Source organism: Astatotilapia calliptera, chromosome 19 (assembly GCF_964374335.1).
Source record: "Astatotilapia calliptera chromosome 19, fAstCal68.1, whole genome shotgun sequence".
Lineage (NCBI taxonomy): Eukaryota > Metazoa > Chordata > Actinopteri > Cichliformes > Cichlidae > Astatotilapia > Astatotilapia calliptera.
In genome coordinates this window covers 21,461,269-21,481,084 of record NC_137440.1, presented here as the reverse complement: position 1 = coordinate 21,481,084, position 19,816 = coordinate 21,461,269, and the positions used below count along the sequence as shown (strand labels likewise).

Genomic DNA, 19,816 nt, shown 5'->3' with positions numbered 1-19,816 from the left:
CTCACAAACACAATTACAAGCAATCACAGACAAGCGGGATCACAACAACGCTGTGCATAAAGATGATTAAGGGGCTGTTTACTGCTACTTGAGTACATGTTTGAGATCCAAGCTCATGCAATCATCAAACATTTTACCCCTATTTAAATACAGAATGTGTATAAAAAAATAGATGTAGCCTGCTTGTCTGTATGAAAAGAAGCCAATGCAGAAGCTGTAAAACCTGCATTCTCCAAATGGCCAAAGGAGACAGATTGTGTAAAATGAGCTAATGAACCCGCTTCTTACACCCAATTTATGCTTCAGTGGGAAATTTACATCATAGCCTAAGACATAACTGTAAACCCCTCTGAACCCAATGCCGGAATCTCCAACATAACTTGATGTTGACCTCCCGACAAATCTAACTGTCCTCTATTCTCACTACTTTTCTGCTGTGATTTTTGAATTCATCAGTGATAAAATAGCAATCATCCCCCCAGTATAATAGATAATTATAGGATCACTATAACGAATTATAAATATTAGCAAATTCGTAGAAGGATATCAATGAAACTATTGGAACTGATGTGAGGGAAGGTACAAAGAAGTGGAAAAATTAGAGCGCCAAATATGTTTGCACCAGCATTTTATTTCTTTCTATGGGCTGGCACCGCATATGAAAAAATGGGACACAACCACACGGTAATTAACATGTAATGCACCACACACAAGCATAAATGCTTTGGTTTAGCTATCATTACCTGTATTCACTGTCTGGCTGCAGGCCTGTGACAAGGTGAGTTGTCCGTGAATCCACAGTGATGGTTTGGTCGTCCAGGGTGATGACGTAGGAGGTAATCTCGGCCCCGTTACAGTTTGGCTCCTCCCACTTCAGGTGGAGGCAGGTAGACGGGGAGTGGCCTGTCTCTGAGGAGGTCGGGAGATCCAGGGGGGTAAGGGATGATACCTGGTCAGGATTTGTAGCTGGGGTCTGGAAACTGCTCTGCTCACTATATGGACCAGCACCTGCCTGATTGACCGCCTGAGTGGGAGACACAGAAACACAGAGGGGGTGAGAGAGATTGAAGAGGGGGGGAAACTGCTGTGATTGATAGTGCTGAGATAGAGGATCCCGGTGATAGAACAGAGGTGAGGAGAGGGATAAAAAGAAAGGGATAAGTGAAGACTAAAACCAAGGCAGACAGATGATGGTTAACAATAAGAAGGGAAGAAGATAAATATGAAGGGATTTATTAATAAGCACAGGACAAAGAGCAAGACAACGTTAAATGGGAGGGACTGATATAGAAAACTGAATAGACAAGAAAACTAGCAGAAAGACATGAATTCAAATTAGTTTGAAAGAGCATTAATCCTTTACTTGTGCTGTCAAACACATTAATATTCAGCTCAAGTATCCACTATTAAATGCCTTTCAATCGCTCGTTGTAATAGTCACCTTCATTGCCTCTTACAGACTTCGAGAGGAGGAAGGAAGGACAAAATTGGTATTTTATATACATCTTGTCCATTCGGAAAGCTTGAACTAAAAATAAAAAATGTAGATAAATTGCTTCCTTCCATCCATTTTTGAGCCTTGTAATAGTTACATGTAAAAAGCAACATTCATGGATTAAATGTACTTAGCAAATCCAAGCAGATGAGCAGTGTTTGTTTTCTTGTAAAAATGCACTGTAGCCACTTTCCAAAAACAGCCAAGCACCATTCACGAGTAGATACCAAGGAGAAGGAATCTACAATGTGCACTTATATATAAATCCTTGACGGTTTATCTCAGCATTAAACTATCTAGATAACTCTGGGTCCAGCAAGAAAAGTTATACTTCAGTAGTTTCTCGGATTTATCCTCAGCTGTCAAATTCATTTTGCAGAGGCTAGAAAAACACATAGAAACTGATTTAACTTATCCTTACGTTGGCGTCCCCCCATTCAAAGCATTCTCATAAAACAAGTGCGTGTCAGGTTGTGCAGATTTGAAACACTGCTACAGAAGATGAACCAGTACAAGTTCATTCAGGTATAGAACGTATGGAGTCACACAGACTTCAACCAAGTCAGCGCCTCTGGTGTGATCCATTCCTGCAATCTTCTTAAGGTGTACAGATATGAACACACAGGCGTACACTTCTAGTGCACAGAGACAAAGAGAAATCACATACATGTAGAAAAGCAATTATTAGGATGGTAGGTTGACCTTGGATTGTCAACCTATTAACTATTAACCGATTATAAATAGTCCTATAGAGATGTGAGCCATAAAGCATGTTGTTATTGGATTCATAGCTTCAGAGGGTACAAGACAGAAAGGGAGTAAGGGAGAGAGTTAGACAAACAGAAGGAGAAGGAGAAAGACGGCACTTATTTATGCACCACATTGAGGGTCAGAATACAAACTGAATCAATGACCATTAATCTTTCCCTGGAGTCTGAGTGTTTGTGTTGCAGCATCTTGGTTTCATGTTTCCAGGCTGAATTTTTGTCGCGCTCACAATTCAGTTATTTCTTTTGTTTCTGGAAGTGCTTATGTTCCATAAACTAGTACGTTCTTCTTTTCTCATTGTCAGTTTAACTATGCATGGCTTCAACAAAAGTGAATGTTGTATGCCTGTCTATGTTCATCTAAATCCACTGTAGGGATATCTAGTAGTGTGTGCACTACCTGTAGCCTGCAGCAGTAATTTGTGGCAGGTGTCAAATCTGACAGTTCACACTGCGTGGCAGATCCGCAGTAGATGAGCTCCATGGGTTCATCTTCCCTCGCCCACTCCAAACGATATTCAGAGATGTCTGTACCCGAACCCTCAGGGCTCTGCAATAGAAACACAAAATCAGCTCAATGGAATTAACAGATACCTGAAAGTTAATGGATTCAGGTCTTGTTTTGCAAACCCAAAATGAAAAACAAGATTTTTTTTTTTCCATCTAAACTTAAGTCTATTGAGGTAGGTAAGTATTTGGACCCACATTTATTGTCATTTAACCTTGGTAAATCACCACAGCAGATTTGAAATCAAATGATCAAGATCTGATTAAAGTGCAGACTAAATTCAAAGGTTTTAACAAAAGTACAGCATTAACTGTTTAGAAATTAAAGCCATTATAACCATGCATAGTCTGATAGTTATACCATGGTTGCATAGTTACTGGCCAGGTGAGGCCTGTTCCTTAATTTTCCAATGACAAATTAGGTATATAAATCAAAAGTGTGCAACCTTCATTTGGTATATTTTCAGTGGAATATGTGGAGTATGGGGACCAAAAAATGATGAATGTGACTATTAGTCTGAAAAACAAAAAAAGATACCCTTTAAAGTGATAGGAAAAAAACTTTAGGAGTGGCCAAATCAGCAAGCTGGTATATTCTTAAGAAGGAATGAGCCTGCTAAGCAACACCAAAAGGCCCAAAAGATGACTTTACTACTTTTTTTTATTTTAAACAGTAAAAGGGAGCTAGAGCTCTTTAGCAGTGTTAAAAAATGTGGCCTGTCTTTTTATATTTGCTTGTCTGTTTTTTGTTCCTTCCATACACTGTTTATTTCCTTTGATAAATGCAGCTGTGTTTTTGGTTTGCCTCACCTCCCAGTTGAGTGTTACACAAGTGTTACTGGTGAGTGTGATTATGGGAACTCCACACTGCGCAGGAGGACCCGCTGCAGTCGTCACCTCTGTAGGCTCAGAGTATGGTCCGTACTAAGGGAGACACAGATCGATTGACACAAAATAAATGAGAAAGTTGAATCATTTAGACAGTAAAAAGTTTACAAAAGCTGAAAATCAAATTCTAATCCCAAACTGAAAAGCTGTGAAATATAGACACAGTCATCTTGTTCAATAAGCAACAGTGCTGAGGTTTTGGCGCCATCTAATTCACTTTCAGGTGACCGGATAATCAAAACAATCAAATCTTATAATATTAAGTTAATTTTCTAGGGGACACTGATCCAACTACTCAGTGTCTGTGTCTACACCTACGGTTTTAAGTTGAATTTTCTGCTTGTTGCTTAATATTGGATGTGTATTAAGAGCTCCCAAGTTTGTGTGCTCAATATGCAGAGCAAATTTCAAAGCCATAAGTAAACAAATGCTATTTAATTCAATATTTCATGCTTAGCTGTTATAAAACATCCCTTCTTTTATAGGCTGACCTATTAAAGTGGCTGGATCAAGCTTCAAAAGGTTTCAGCTACGCTTTTCTGTTGTTCTTTAATAAGTTTTATGGTCTAGCCTGGTGAATTACCAGATCGTCATGGCTTTCATTTATTTATTTTCATTTTTATTATTGATCACACTCTTGCTTTGAAAAGCCAGACAGTTTCTTACCACAGCCTCATTGGCAGCCCTCAGTCTGAAGCTATATGTTGCACCAGGAAGCAAACTAGCGACAGTGCACTGTAGCTCCGAGCCATGATACACCTCCGTTGGCTTGGCGTCTCCCTCACTCATCTCCAGACTGTACACACACTCCTCACACACTCCCTCAGGGGAGTCTAAGAAGATCAAATAAGAGAGAGCGATAAGAAGAAACATTTACAGTGAAACTAACCACAATACATGAATTGTGATGAAAATACACAATACATATGTCACGATATCTTGTTACACATAAATTCTTAATGATGTATTCAGTATTTCACAAGCTTTTTATACTGCTTACAGATTAATACACAGGGAATATTTTGAATACTTTCTAGGGGTTTTTCCCCATAAACCTGGTGCTATTCTCTGCTTGCAGAAAGACAAAAGTAATAAATAATGGTGACAGTGGGGAAAACCCTCCAATACTTTATGTTTGACCTTCAGCTCGAGCCAGTAATTGCAGCTGCAGCAGTGCCTGAATGTGAGCTGATTAGAGACATGACCAGCTGTATTAAACTGGTAAAAGAAAGAACTTCCTCAGCATGGCAGGCTGGAAGACCTTTTCCTGCCAAGAGATAACAGTACTAATCTACAATAATAGGCTGACATTAGGAGAGTTAAGTCAAATATGAGGCTAGGTTAGGCATTTAATGAGCTAAATTAGGGCTCAATTAGGCTGAAACGTGGTTGACTCGGCTTACATTAGAATTGGCCAGGGAAACATATTAAACGGCCAGAAGGTGATTTAGCTGCCTTATACGAAAATAATTCGAATATATTCTAGTAAATAAAAGTAAACAGGGTGCGTGTATGCCTGAACTCACCCCATTCTAACTGCACCTCCTTGTGTTTGGCTTTACCGACAATCCTTGGCGGCTGGCAGGGCCCTGGTGGGACACTTAATGTACGGACTGGAACACTACCAGTGCACTTAAAGAGCAAAAAATAAAAGGTACAAAAGACAATTACAGATAGGCTTAATTATTGGTGTACATGTATAATTTTAGGAAAGATTACTGAAAAGATTGTTTGACAACAACAACTATATTTTTCAGTGCAAAATATCTTTTGAAATTCCCATCATATTTAGTGAGCGGGTACTTCATGTCCCTTGGTACCTATGGAGTTGAATGAACAAAAAGTTTGTGGAGTTCCTCAGGGCTTTATTCTTGGACCTCTCCTATCAAACAGACTTTTTTTTTTTTAACTTAGATTATAGAATATTGCTATTTTTGTATTATTGTTATGCAGATGACATACAACTGTACATATTAGTGTAACCTCAGACTGACAGTTTACAACACTCACTCAAAAAAATTGACTACAATTTATTATTGGACGTGCAAAAACACACAACTGAACTTAGATGGGCCTGAAACTGCCCCCATTGCCTTAAAGAAAAAAGAAACATATGTATGTATATATATGTATGTGTGTGTGTGTATTGCTGAAATTTGTGTATGCATGCATGTATGTGAATCTTACTGGGCTGTGTCCTCCGGTGGTGATACTACACACACGTAGGTGATAAACGGTCCCTGGTCTCAGTCGCTCACACACACACTGTGTTGCCGGACCACTGTACGCTACTTCCCATTGGTTTGCTGCACACACACACACACACACAAAACAAGGAATTACACTAAAGCACATACACATAATCAGCTGCTGTTTTGTACGTATTTCTGCAGTTTCCAGAAACAGAATCCCACTGACAACGCTTTGTTTCTGTTCTGCTGTTGATGGATTGCGTATGCCTGTGAAATATAATACTCTCCCTGTGAAGCAGCACTATGCCGTGCAAATATAGGCCTTGTTTACATCACAGCGTAAATTTCCTAGCAGAAGTGTATTGTGTTTCTGTAATGCATAATACTATGTTATCTCTACAGACTGAATGTACCTAAAAGTGAAGTTTGAATAAACCTAATATGGCAGAGTCATTCGTTTCAATGACCACATCTTTTTAAGAAGAAAAAGGTTTTAAAAAGCCTGTCTTGATATCACAGGACAGTGTAAATACAAGCTAGATAAAATCATCCAGATGACTTTTTAGGTCGATTCTATTGACAAAAGAACAAAGGCTTTTGATATTCTCTTCTTCTGTACACTGACACTCAACAGCAATCTTTTACTATAGATTGAAAGGAACTAGACAAGATTAGGTTTCCTGTAGGGCAGGTGTGAGCAACGCTGTGTGCTTCAATATCTTAATTTGATGCTAAGAAAGACTCAATTATGGCTTCTATTTTTTTTAGGCTGGTAGTTGAGAAAAGTTAAACAGCACACGAAGAGAAAAAGGTCTGTCCTAAGATGCTGGAAAATCTTTCATGGTATGTTTGAATAGATACAGTGACAGACAGATATAACACAGGTACCTTCAGAACATCCCTCTGAGATGATCTCAAGCAGGTACGTAAGAGCTTCAGATCCCCCATTGTCCATTGGAGGATCTGTCAAAACAATTGATGAACTGATTTTAGTTTGGAATATTATTGCACATAAACAATATTCCAATTCGCAGGAGACAACATGTAGAAAATAATTGTTATTATTTTAGTTACTTTAGTTAGCTAAATTATTTTCTCTGGGACATTAATATCAATACCAAAAAAATCTATCTGTTGCAGTCTTATGTATCTTTGCAATTCTTCTGAAAGTGTGAAACACACTAACAGCAAACAGTGTCAGGATTCAGTTTGATCTGGATCAAGTCAACTTGCACACATGTAGTCTTGGCTTGGATAATGCTGAAAAGTCTGTACCAAATCAATTTTGTATGAAAGCATCTCAATGAGTATCTGTATGTATATGATATGATATATGCGCATGGATGTGTGCCTCTTTACCCCATGTGACAGTAAATCCATAGGGTGTTGCCTCTGTGACACAGGGTGCAGATGGAGGGCCCGGTTTGTCTGGATTGGTGGTGCAAACCAAAACTTCACTTGGACTGCTCTTTCCCTCCATGTTTGATGCTATGAGCTGCAGGAAGAGAGGTGGACAGAAGGGACAATTAGAGACACAGAGCACGTAACAAAGGTAAAAAGACAAAGAGTGTAGTGGGAGATCAGAAATCGAGAATAGGTTGATAGAAAGGCCTAAATTAGGCTCAGTGATTGAACAGGCGACTGCATGCTGCAAGGCCAAACTGTACTAGCCTGGGTTCAATTCCAACCCAAGGCCCTTTGCTGCACATCATCACTGCTCCCATTCTCCCTGCTTTCCTTTCTCTTTTTACTTAAATTTGTCTAATACTAGTCAGAAAAATCCAAAAAGTAGATAAAGGATGAAACGAAGGGGAAGAGAAAAAGAGGAAAGAAGAAAAGGCGAAAAGAATATAGACAGAGTGGAAAACTGAGAAAAGAGCCACAGCAAGCCAAGCAGAGACACACAAAAGAATTTCTGAAAACTTAAATCAATTGTTGTGATAAATAGGAGCCATTAGTCTCTGCCCCTTCACGTGTTGTTGTTTTGGCTTCTCTGCCTTCTTCTCTTTTCTATTATCTAATTCTGTCGCTACATCCAATAGATAATTTTGCTTTGTTACATTATGTCTACACCAGATGGATAGCACAGGGACAGCAGAAAGACTTGATTCTTTGTGTGTATTCATGTGTTTTGTGTTTTCGAAGATGCAAAGCTTTATCAAACAATGTGCATGAGGCAAGGTAGAAAAACCCAAAATAAACACAAACTCACCTGGTGAGGTACGCGCAAGAGGATTTTGATAGATTTGTACAATGTCCTCAAATTATGAACAGGCACAAAAACCACAGCTGAATGTTGTGTACTTGACAAATGGTTAGTGATTTGCAGTGTTAGACAACTCGTTAAACTATAGCCAAAATGACATATTTTGCATATTCTCTCTTAGTAAAAAAGCTTCTGATTTTCAACAAGTGGGACACAAGTGCAGAAACCAAAACACAAATGCTTACCCTGAATTTATACTGTGTACTCCTCTTCAGGCCTTGTACAGTACAGCTCAAGTTTTCTCCAGTGTACTTTGGATGAAAGTCTGTTCCCTGTGGGAGGTACAGTGTTTGATTCTCTCAGGGTGCATTAGGATCGGCATAAATTATTGAGTTTATGGATGCAATAAATGCTGACTTTTAGCTCACATTTTATTGTATATAGATATATATATGGATACAGTAGAAAGAGAGCAGAGAACCTGTGGGAACATATAGTGTGGTTTATATGTACAGTACTGTGCAAAGGTTTTAGGCAGGTGTGGAAAAATGTTGTAGAAAATGCTGTAAACAAAGAATGCTGTACATCGGGGGTCCCCAATCCCAGTCCACGAGGGCCGGTGTCCCTGCAGGTTTTAGATCTCACCCTGGGTCAACACACCTGAATCACATGATTAGTTCATTACCAGGCCTCTGGAGAACTTCGAGACATGTTGAGAAGGTAATTTATCCATTTAAATCAGCTGTGATGGATCAAGGACACATCTAAAACCTGCAGGGATACCGGCCCTCGTGGACTGGGATCGGGGGCCCCTGCTGTACATGCTCAGAGTAGTACAACACACCCTGATGCTGATTTATAAAACTCGTAAACTGGGCACAAACTAACAAACAGACAAAAGATGTTCTAGAGTCTTTGAGGTCTATTTTTAATGTAAAGAAAAATAAAAGTTACAAATGTTTTTGTACATGGACGGTACTCACGCTGTTGTCCTCCTGGATCTCAAGTGTGTATTTGAGCTGCTCCACATTGGGACTGCCCTCAGGACGCCCCCACTCCAGGGTCACCCAGGACACCCCTGCCCTGACAAGCCGTGGTGCCAGAGGCAGAGCAGGCAGGGTGCCCATGGTGATATACACCACCTCTGAACTGAAGCCACTGCCGAAAAAGAAATTTCCATTTTAAGCTTTCCTTCAAAACGCTGAAGAAATGATTGCCATGGGTTTCAATTTCAGCTGAGATGGAGGCATGAATATTTTTCAAAGTGAAAGGTGGAGAAAAATCAGCGAAAATGAAAAGGACACTGACAGAAGTGCATTGGTGATTAATCACAGAGGTGCGTGGCGTTGGGAGTGAAGACGTTATATGAGTTCCGAAGAGGATGTTAAACAGAGAAAAAAGGAGCGCATAGGGAGGATGGATGATTTGTAGTGGGGGGAAAAATATTCAAGTTAGAATAAAAGCAAGTAACCCAGCTTCAAATCTGCCAAACTGAAGGATGCATTAAAGCTGTTTTGAGTTCGTTCACAGAGCTAATATCTCCTCCCTCACTCTCAGTCCCCTCTATGACCTCTCTGCTCCCTTTCACCCTAATAACTGCAGGCGAGATGGTCCACGCTATAATGACAAGAGGAGGCAAGAGAAGAGTGGAAATAGAGGGAAATGGGAAAAGAGGAAGTCTATTCTTCTGTATGTAACTGATGTTACATGGAGAATAGCAGTTCGGTGCTTGCCTGCTGCCATAGTGGTATACAATGAAGAACAACAACAAAAAAACATGCAATATGCCTCCCATGACACTGTATTCATGCAGGTGTGCGTATATAAAACGTATATATACACATTCAATAACAGAACTTTACCTTCTGCCTATGTCGTTGTGTGCAGCCAACCTGAATGTGTAGTCACAGGCGGGGTAGAGTCGTGTGACCTTATGGTGCCTCTGGTTCCCAAAGTAACATTGTCTGAAAACGCTGTTCTTCTTTCCCTGCAGAGAAGACGTATACAGAAAAGACATAAAGACAAGAACGGACATTAGGATTGATAAGCTCACCTACAACAAAATGTTAAATGTGAAGAAAAAAATAGCACGACAAAGTAAAGAAGTATAAATAGAAGATGGGAAGAAAAGCCAGACATTCATTGCAAGAGCATAATTCACAGTTTTATTCCATCTTGTCTGAAGAGCCCAATGTTGACATGTGTTTAGGGACACTGGTGATAGGTGTAAGTGCTGCTTTGAGGTAAGGGTAGAGCATGACAGATGACAGACTTACCTCATCCCACTCGAGCAGGTAGTTTGTAATTTTGGATCCGTTGTCACCCGGGGGCTATGGGTGACAGTGAAATGGACCGAGGGAAGCAGAGAAGAGAGAAGAGAGAGATTGAGAGATTAGCTAAGGATAAAAGACTCTGACAATGAGACAGACAGAATACCGGCTGTGTTTTTATGATTGGCCTTATATCCTGTCTGGGTGACTGATGTTACTCTTTATGAATGACAGTGTGCAAGGATATAAAAAAATACTAAAATAACAGGTCAGAGAGGACACAGGGGTGCATTCTAACAGAGTTGTGCAACTACTTGTCGGTGCTGCACGGCTGATGCACTCAAACTATTAACGCATCGGAGTTGTAATATATTTAATTTAAAATATCATTAAATGTGTCACAATGACAAATCACTGTGATGTTTCTTGGGAGTGAAAATACTTCATGGAGGAGTATCTGGACAAGAAGATGTCAGTAGCTGTACCTTCCACTGTAGGGTGAGGCTGGTCTTGGCACGATTTGTGAGTTTTGGTGATGACGGGACATCAGGGACCGTGGATTCTGTGGTAAACGAGCCGGCCTCTGAACACGAGCCTCGAACCAAATTGTACATTGCCGACACCCTGATGCAGAAAGACAAACGAAACAAACAGTTAAAGGATGTTTTTATCCAACATTTCAGGGATTCCTGGACCCCCATACGCTGCAACACACAAGTAGTTAATATTAAAAGGATTGAGGCCTTACCGTACGTGGTAGTCTGTAGCTGGCCTGAGATCTTTCAGATGATACTCCAATTCTTCACCACTGAAACACAGACAAGACATACAAAGTCACCAGTGTCCTTTGGATGACCTTAAGGATTAAATTTGGACGCTGTATTTTTTCCCCCCAACTTCTAAGTTTCCTACCTGTATATGAGGCGATATTTCCCATCTCTTCCCTTATCTGAGAGAGATACCTCATAGGAGCAAGACACAGGTATCCCGTTACTATGCCTGTTCACCAGCCCTGCTGGGGGGGCCCAGGACAGCCGTGCAGTCCGTGCCTGAATATTGGAAACCTTCAGGACACAAAGGAATACACATAGTTATAGCCGCATTGCTAGTGAAGTCAATAACAGGTAGTTAAAAGCCACTGTACAAATGACTGTTGGATTTGCATACAATGTTACCAATAGTAGTCCTTTTTAAATATTTTAAACCACAACATCTTGTGGTTTAAATGCCTGTTTGAAAAAAAGCTGAATCCATCCATCCAGGTGAATTTATGCTGTTTATATAACTCTATGTGTACATTTGCAACAGACTACTGCATTCATCATAAACGCTTTAAGTTATAGGACATCGAACATGCATCATGCATCGGCACTGAAAAAATAGACAGTGTCACAAGGAAACCTCCGAATTGTATTACTTCTCATTCTCAACTATAATAAACTTGATCAGTTTATAAGTTATCTGAGGTTTTAAGCATAGATAAATCACTACTACTGGACATCAATCAAAAATCTATTTCATGTATTTCTCAGCATCTCCATCTGTAGTTATACTAAATATCCTCTTTGTATCATCACTCAGTTGTCACAGTCTCAAGCCGCGGCGTAAACTCAAAGATGTTAAATGGGCACAGCATGCTGACCAAACTGTTTTAACTTGGAATGAGCAGTTCCTCTCTAGTAAACCATGTCTGCACAGAAGCAGCTCATTCATTCAATCACATTCCCCTCAGGGAAGGAAAAAAGCTATTACAGAGTGTGCAGCTTGGGTGAGCAGATGCTGCCCTCAGGTGGCCAGCATTAGCACAGCGTAAATTATAATTACTCTCCCTGCTGCTCAAGCCCCCCAAAAAACATTGAAAATGAGGAATGTGCTGCATATACAAGTCAGTATAGATATTATTCTAAACGTAAGCATTTCATTTTCATGTGACTCAAAGAGACCAAATAAACATACGGAAAAGTCATCACTGCTTAAGCCAGCTGTGACTGCATCGGACAGGGAAGTGATTGATGAGAGCGGTTTGAATGTGTGTGTGCGTGCAGTTGTGGGAAGAGGTATGCCAACCTGTGGTTTTTCGATTGCAGACAGCATGTCTTGAACACGCTTCCCCTCTGAATCATGATCTGAGGAGAAAGACAGACAAAAAAAGACAGTAATTATCAAGAATGACATAATAAATATTCCATCATAAAAGAGAGGCTCTGTGTATAAACTGGGGTGAGAATTCCCAAGGGCATTTTCCCCCACATGTCAGGCCATAATTACAATCTATGAAAACTGTTTCTACCTTTCTTAATGTGAGTTTGATTGCCAGTGAAAATTCTAACTTTCAAATCACATCCACATTGGCTGCATGGCTGAAAATGAGACAATGAGAACATTTTCAGCTCCCAGATGTTACCGGTACTGTCAAATGTAGAAATCGAGGGCTCATTATTACACAAGGTCGGCCAAGGTTTGCGTTTAAACGGGGGAATTAAGGTTGAAAATGTCACCAAAAAGCATTTGCATTCCCTAATCAACTGTAATGTTTTCTGTGGCATTTTCAGTCCATCAAATAATTCAACCATCTGTGGAAAAATGAAACAAAAATAGCCCAAAATAAAATAAAAAACCCCCATCAATTCTTTAGAAATTCTGTTGCCAAATGGTGTGTGATGCAACACTTGTTTTCTTCAGTAAGTGCCTATTTCATCTCATCAAGTCGTTACACAGCTGTTGGGGAGGAGGAGAGGAAAAACCTAAATGCATTCCACAGAAAGGATTACTCATAAATTTCTGACCTATGAAACAATATGGGGATCACCAAAACAAACAAATAAATAAATAAATAAACATGACTCATATTCCACAATGGCTACTCTGCTTTGTACATAAAAACTGATGATTGTTTTCAGATTAAACAGTTCATAGAAATAATAATTCTAATCATTATGATGCACCATTTTCACATCAACTATATCTACATCTGTGAGTAATTGTTCCCAGGAAGGTCTGACATCAGTTTGGCTGTTGTTGCAGCCCAGTTTGTTGACTTTATTGCGCGACTTCTACTGAATACATGTGTATATGATGACTGTGTTTCGTGCATTCTTTAAAACGCAGTTAAGCAGATTTAGCTTGGAAGTGACATGTGATATTCATATGAAAAGTAATTCTGAAGCTTAGAATTAGACATTTCACATGTAGCTATTTTGACAATCAATTATTCATTCAATCGTTTATTAAGCAAAAATCACAAAAGCACATTTCCCATTTATTAGAACTGAGATTTTGCAGTTTTTCATCTATTACAAATCAAAGTTTCGATTTTGACCTAGAATATGAAGCTGTCTCTAACAGATAGCGGGAAACATTTTTCAATGACTCCTTTCATTTCTCAAATATAATCTGTTCAAAATAATTATAATGAGAATATTTGTAACCCACATGAAGATAAAGGCTACTTAGAAAGCATTTCAGGGTGGGAGTGGAGCTGTTGTTTTTACTGTCCCTTCTGAGTGTGTCACTGGTTCTGCACAGCCTCTTTGAAAGTGAGCAGCATAAACACATGCATATAAAAACTGGTCCACCGACACATGTAAAGGTGATTTAGTAGACGCTCGAGGTTGTTATGAGGGTGAGCGCAAGTGAATGTGTGCGCACACGTGTGGGAACTTCCCACTCCCCCACCGCTGCCGCCCACCCCCACCCCGTGTGATCCCCGAAGTTGAGGTTTTTCCTGATTGAAGGGAATCTGTTTTCTCCATTTCAGTGTGACCACTCGAGATCACACAGGATGTCTCTATGAATCTTTGCGTGAAGGTAAGCAACAGCTAGACCTGCATGAAACCAAGATTGATTGATGCTCGTGCTACAGGAGCGAGGAAACTGTCAAACATGCAAGCATGCGTGCATGCACGTGAATGGAGACCTTACACACAAGCGCAGTATATTTGTGTAAAACGCAGTTTGGGTTTCAAAGATCGATGTATATTTGGCACAAATGATGGAGTGTGCATGTGTGTGTGTGCATGTATGTCGGTTCCTCTGACGGGTTATGGAGGAGAGCGCCTTAATGTGCCTGGGGTACACTTATGAGTCATGGCAACAGTGATGTCATGGAAGCACAACCTCTACTTGCCCTCCCTGTGTGTGAGAAAAAAAGGGCAAGAGCAAAAGAGAGACTGTGTGTGTGCGTCTCAGTATTAGGTCACAGGAGATTGCTGATGGGCAGTGGGGGGGAAGTTTAAGCTACTGTTTGTACATGTGTGTGTTGGGGCTGGCAGCACGGATAGAGTTCAACAGATGCACTGCTAGACACATTAGCTCATTAGTGCTCTTTTCTCTCCTTTTTTTATACATACACTTATCTTTCCATTCTTCCATTAGGACAAAACCGAACTTTTTCTCTTTTATGGAATTACAGCACAGCTCCAGACATGAAGAGCTCCATCAAACAGGCTGACCCAGCTTATCGGATCAGCCGTTGAGTGAAAAAAAGACAGGAGTATGGCCTGCTCAGTGATTTTGCCCCACATTTACAGTACTGGTCTCATGTAACCAAGAGCATAAAGTTAAGAGGTGGTCTCAACAAATTCAACTTCTGACATAAGAAGAGAACTTATTTAATATTTCAGAAGACGTGTAATAACGTTTGAAAAACACTACTTCTTTACCTCACCACTGAGTGTTATGACTGGCGGTCGTTGGCGAGTCCATCTGGTTAAGTGTTTAATACCGAGATGAACCAGGAGATGATGCTGACAGCTGAAATCTGAAACGGAACCTCTACTCGGTGTTACTCCACACCCTCCTGTGTCCTTACTGTTCCTCTCTCTTCTGTTTTTGGCGCTGCCCACGCACCATAACTTCCTATTCTCGTCTGACCTCACATCCCGTCTGTGTCTGACCGACTGTGTTTGATTACCGAGAACAGTCAGACGGAGCACAACGGACAGCAGGAAGAAGAGGAATAAGGGAAAATGATGGGGGGAGGGGACCAGGCGACGGGCAGATTTTATAGGAAGAAAGAGAGACACTAAAAGACAGAGTGCAAAGAGAGGGGAAAGGATGGGAAAGATGAGTCTGGGTAAGAGATTAGGTATAAAAACACAAGGAAATTGAGAGACAAAGAGCAAGCCAGGGATCAACGGAGAGGAGGACAAAGGGGGGATGAAAGTGGAAAGAGGGAAAAAGGATTAGGATGATGTCAGGAAAGGATTACAGAAACTTTACTGACATCATCAGTAGGTGCAGAGCAGATGCACACCATTGATCTCAACAGCCGGATAAATAAAGTAATGACTCACTTACAAATCCAGGTTGGCTTTTCCTAAAAGTTACAAAAATACAGCAGAAGTATATAGTGTATGTACATATTTTTATTTTGTTATAACAGCGCTCTGTAGTGGTATGAGACATTCTACAGAAGCAATGATAATGTAGGTATGTTATTAAAATAACTAACTGTGATCATCGCTTGGATTTCTTTTGTTTGTTTGTTTGTTTGTTTGTTTTTGGTCCAATCTGAATATTTTTCCCCTTTATTAATAAGAATAGTAAAAAACAAAGAAACAGTTGAATCATTAATAGCATCATTTTTGCCTGTGAAGCAGACAAAAGGCATTGACAGTTTCTTCCAGATGCTAGCAATATGCCTCCTAGGGAGATTAATAACCACTCGCATACCTTCTTCTCATGGTGCAACATGCCTTTCTGGCACAACAGCAACTGCAAACTACTAGGACCGATGGAGACCTGGAGTAAATTAATGTAATAAACAGGGAACTATTTTAGCTTAAAACTTCCGTTAAGTCATAAACGTAGGAGAGAAGACAGTCATGCTAAGAAAGTGACCACCAGAATTCCCACCTGGTGGTAATGGCCTTGGTTAGTCTCATCATTTTATTCTGACTAACAAAACCTCAGATTAGTCTAAGCACTTCCCACTATATAATTTGAAGCTTCATGACTGGATGTTTCTTTCTTAAATATATTGAAGTCGACTTAAAAGCAAAGAGTAAGCTTGACTCTCTTCATTCCTGTCTTTGCGCTGTAAATTGTACCGCTTTCTCCCTCCCTGTTTACAGCATTTTCCTAAATGTTTAAATGTTACACATCCAGAGACTTCAAAATTAGTTATGTCACTTGCAAAGAGCGTTTCAGTAAAATGTGAGTCACTTTGACATTCAGGAGACTGCATTCCTCCTGCATGATGGCCTATGGCTCGTAGACACAGTCTGTCTGCACTGGGACAGAAAAAGACCTTTAAGGCCTGGAGAAAAAAAATGTGAAAAATGTGGCAACGGCCGCTCACTCAGCCCCCGCTCCACACACGTACTGGGCCACAGGGTGCGTGTGGTGTGTCGCTCAAAAGGAACAAAGTGAGCTATGATACCCATCTTTAGAAGCCTCTAATCAGAGAGAACAAAGCAAAGTGATGGACGCTCAATCTGTAGCAGGGAGAGGTGTGGAGATCAGAGAAAGACCAGAAGGGAAGGAGTGGGTTCAGAAGTGAGAGCGGAGAGGAAAGAGGCAAATAGAGGTAGAGAGGGGCATAGACCTCAGATTCCACACTATTATCATCTACTGCATAGCAAGCATTCCATCTGTTCAACAGCTGGGCTACACACACTAGCGCACAAACACACACACACACACACACACACACACACACACACACACACACACACACAAAGTGAAGAAGTTGTTGGGACATGCCTGAATTTATGGTTGTCATGGTGAAGGTTTGGTTCTCATGGCCAGAGCCGTTATGGTTTATAAAAGGGATTAGAAAAGGACAGACGGACAGAGGGACTGGTCCAGAGTAACGTGGAAAAGTTGGAGAGTAAAAAAGAAAAAGGCAGCAAATAAGGTGAGTGGAAAGTAAAGAAGCAAGAAGTATATTCAAGAATCAAATATCAAAACACAGATGAAGTGACACTTGCAAATAAGAATCTTGATTATGACTCACTTTCTCTTGTAACCTGCTTAATGGACTTCACAAAAATAAGAATAGGGTAAGGGGTCATCCTGGGGAAGAATTTGGTTACTACTGCTGGATGTCTGCATACGCAACCTAATCTCTTGGTCATTAATAACCGTTTAGAAAGAGTGCATGTAAATGATAAAGACTATGCAAAATGAAGGGTAAGCTACCAGACCATAAAAATAATATATAAAAGCTCATGTGTTGCAAATATTGGAATACAAAGGCCTTCTTATACTCTTATACTCAAAATCACATTTTTTGACTCCCTTTCCTAACCTGTTATCTTTTAATATGCATGCATGCATGCCAATGTAGACACAGAGACCTTTTCCACTGCAACCCTCTCACTAAGGAAGAAAATGAACACTTCAACTGCCAGCTGACACAAAAAAGTCTATCCACGTTTTCATACCATTTGCACATGCATGCACATGTGTTTATAAAAGAATGTACGTGCTGTGAGTGACAAAGCAACCTGGCTAAGCAGTGAGGGATTATGGGGGATGCGTTTCTCAGAACCCTGACCCCATTTGACCCTGCTCAGCCAAAAAAAAAAAAAGTTTGAGGGAGTGAGTGCAGACTGGCAGACAGCGGGAGGGAATTACACAATCCACAGATAGCAGGGCTGGTTAAAAACAGGAACAGCGACAAAAAGGCAAACAACAAAGTGGTAGATAGTTGGAGACTAATCAATGCAATGTCTCCTTTACTGCAAAGGCAAATTAAAAATAAATACCTCAATTTAAATTTAAATGCCTTAGGCTGTTGTTAAGCTGTTCTTAGTAATGACAGAAATTGTCTTTACCCACTGTGCATACTGTGCATGCATTTGATGGCACCAATAAGTACATTAATAAGCAAGGTGATAGCTGTCCATGCTCCAATATCAGTCATTTGTATAGTTTTACTTAAATCTGATGGTTTTTTGTGACTCATTTCCCAAAAGCAATTTGTGTAAACAAACTGGCAACATCCATTAAAAAAACAAAAACAACAACAACTCACTAAATCCCAGTTTATTTGTGAGTTACTGGAGGTTTCATGTGTGTGAATTTCAAAAATGAAATTTTAGGTTTTGATGAAACGTTAAAATTATCCCAAGATTCCCAAATGACCTTTTTCATGTGTTTCATGTTGGTTTGTTAAATCATGCCTCTTCTCACATATTTTTTAAAGAAGCCCTTTTAGATTTATTATTTCGTAAGACATGGTCGAAGAAATTCAAAACCTACCAAGCAAAACTACAGGTAGCCACACTGGCCTGCAGTTCCTCAACTGGCCACTTGAGGTCAAACACAAATCAATCCCCTAAGACCAGGGGTCAATCAAAGTTTACACAATTACAGACATGTCTGCTCTAACAGAGAGATGGAAGCCAACACAGGTGACTGTAATTGCCACGTGTCTTCTAACTGTGCTCATTTCAGAGCTCTTGAAAGTGTTTGTAGCGTTGGGACTTTTTGAAACAATTTTAAATGCATTTGTCTTATGAGTGGCTGATTGTACAAACACCTACAGTCTGGTCTTCAGTTTTGGTGGGTGAGATGCAGAGTTTGTATATTATTTAGCACTTAACAGCAGGTTTCTGTGTTTAACTAGTGCTGCCAGACAGTGTGTTTGCTTGCTAACCAACCTTGCTTTCATCTTATATGGATCGCTGCTTTATACTCTGCATTTTTAGCTTTAATTATTACGTTTAAGTTTCTTGGGTAAGTGGTATAAAGGCCACCTGAGTGACATAAAATGGAAAAAAATATCTAAAGGGAAGCAGCGTCAGGTCTTTCCCTTTCCTAAAACTGACGACCAAGGACACTAAATTACTTAGCAAGTTTAAATCAACTATAATTTTGTTTTTCTAAGCAAGACTTGCACAAGTCTGGTCAGTGTAGAATGACTAGGTGCTATAGTTTATCACTTGTATCACAAGATTCATTCAACTGAATGGTGAAATATCTGGTGTACCCATTGTGACTAACAAGAATACCCTCCCCTTCTAATCCCATTAGTCCTGTTACACGATATTAGCGGGAAAGACATTCCTCTGCTGATAAAGCCATCCCACACTCGCTTTCTGTTTTCTGTACATGTCTCCTTTTGACTCTTATTTCCAACTCTCATTTTTTTTCTTGTGCATTTTCTGTTTTTATTATCTCAACTTTCACCTTCTAGTCTCTTTCTTCCACCTCTCTGGCCTCCAGGTTGCCCTACAAACATGGCCATATTTGGGTTTGTGGGAAGGGGTAGGAGTTTTTCTGTGTGTCTGTGGGAGGGTGGGGGCCTGAGATTATTGCCATGGCAACTCACAAAAACAATCCAGTAAGGAAAGGCTGGGTGTGTATTCACACATTTTCAGGCCCGCTTCTGCAATCACAGCAGGAGAAGCTGGAAGGAGCTGGATGGTTAACATACATAATTGATGAGTCACGACTGGACTCGGTCAAAGGACACACGAGCTTATAAAACCTTACAAAAAACTGCAGTACATGCCTCATTTTACCAGTACTAGTGCTATGAA

The 19,816-nt window shown here is 40.2% G+C and overlaps 1 protein-coding gene across 2 annotated transcripts in view; it reads right to left on the bottom strand.

The window, feature by feature from the left end:
- Positions 1-19,816, bottom strand: part of fndc3ba (fibronectin type III domain containing 3Ba) — an 84,815-nt gene that overhangs the window by 12,818 nt on the left and 52,181 nt on the right. For both annotated transcript variants that reach the window (XM_026152459.2, XM_080294036.1), the window contains exons 8-23: positions 12,393-12,451; positions 11,238-11,389; positions 11,074-11,133; positions 10,811-10,949; positions 10,332-10,385; positions 9,918-10,042; positions 9,039-9,213; positions 8,301-8,387; positions 7,209-7,344; positions 6,738-6,812; positions 5,845-5,963; positions 5,184-5,289; positions 4,324-4,490; positions 3,580-3,693; positions 2,663-2,812; positions 744-1,024 (exon numbers count right to left, since the gene is read on the bottom strand). In XM_026152459.2, the coding sequence (XP_026008244.1) occupies positions 744-1,024; positions 2,663-2,812; positions 3,580-3,693; positions 4,324-4,490; positions 5,184-5,289; positions 5,845-5,963; positions 6,738-6,812; positions 7,209-7,344; positions 8,301-8,387; positions 9,039-9,213; positions 9,918-10,042; positions 10,332-10,385; positions 10,811-10,949; positions 11,074-11,133; positions 11,238-11,389; positions 12,393-12,451 (1,999 nt within the window). The remainder of the gene's footprint in view (positions 1-743; positions 1,025-2,662; positions 2,813-3,579; positions 3,694-4,323; positions 4,491-5,183; positions 5,290-5,844; positions 5,964-6,737; positions 6,813-7,208; positions 7,345-8,300; positions 8,388-9,038; positions 9,214-9,917; positions 10,043-10,331; positions 10,386-10,810; positions 10,950-11,073; positions 11,134-11,237; positions 11,390-12,392; positions 12,452-19,816) is intronic.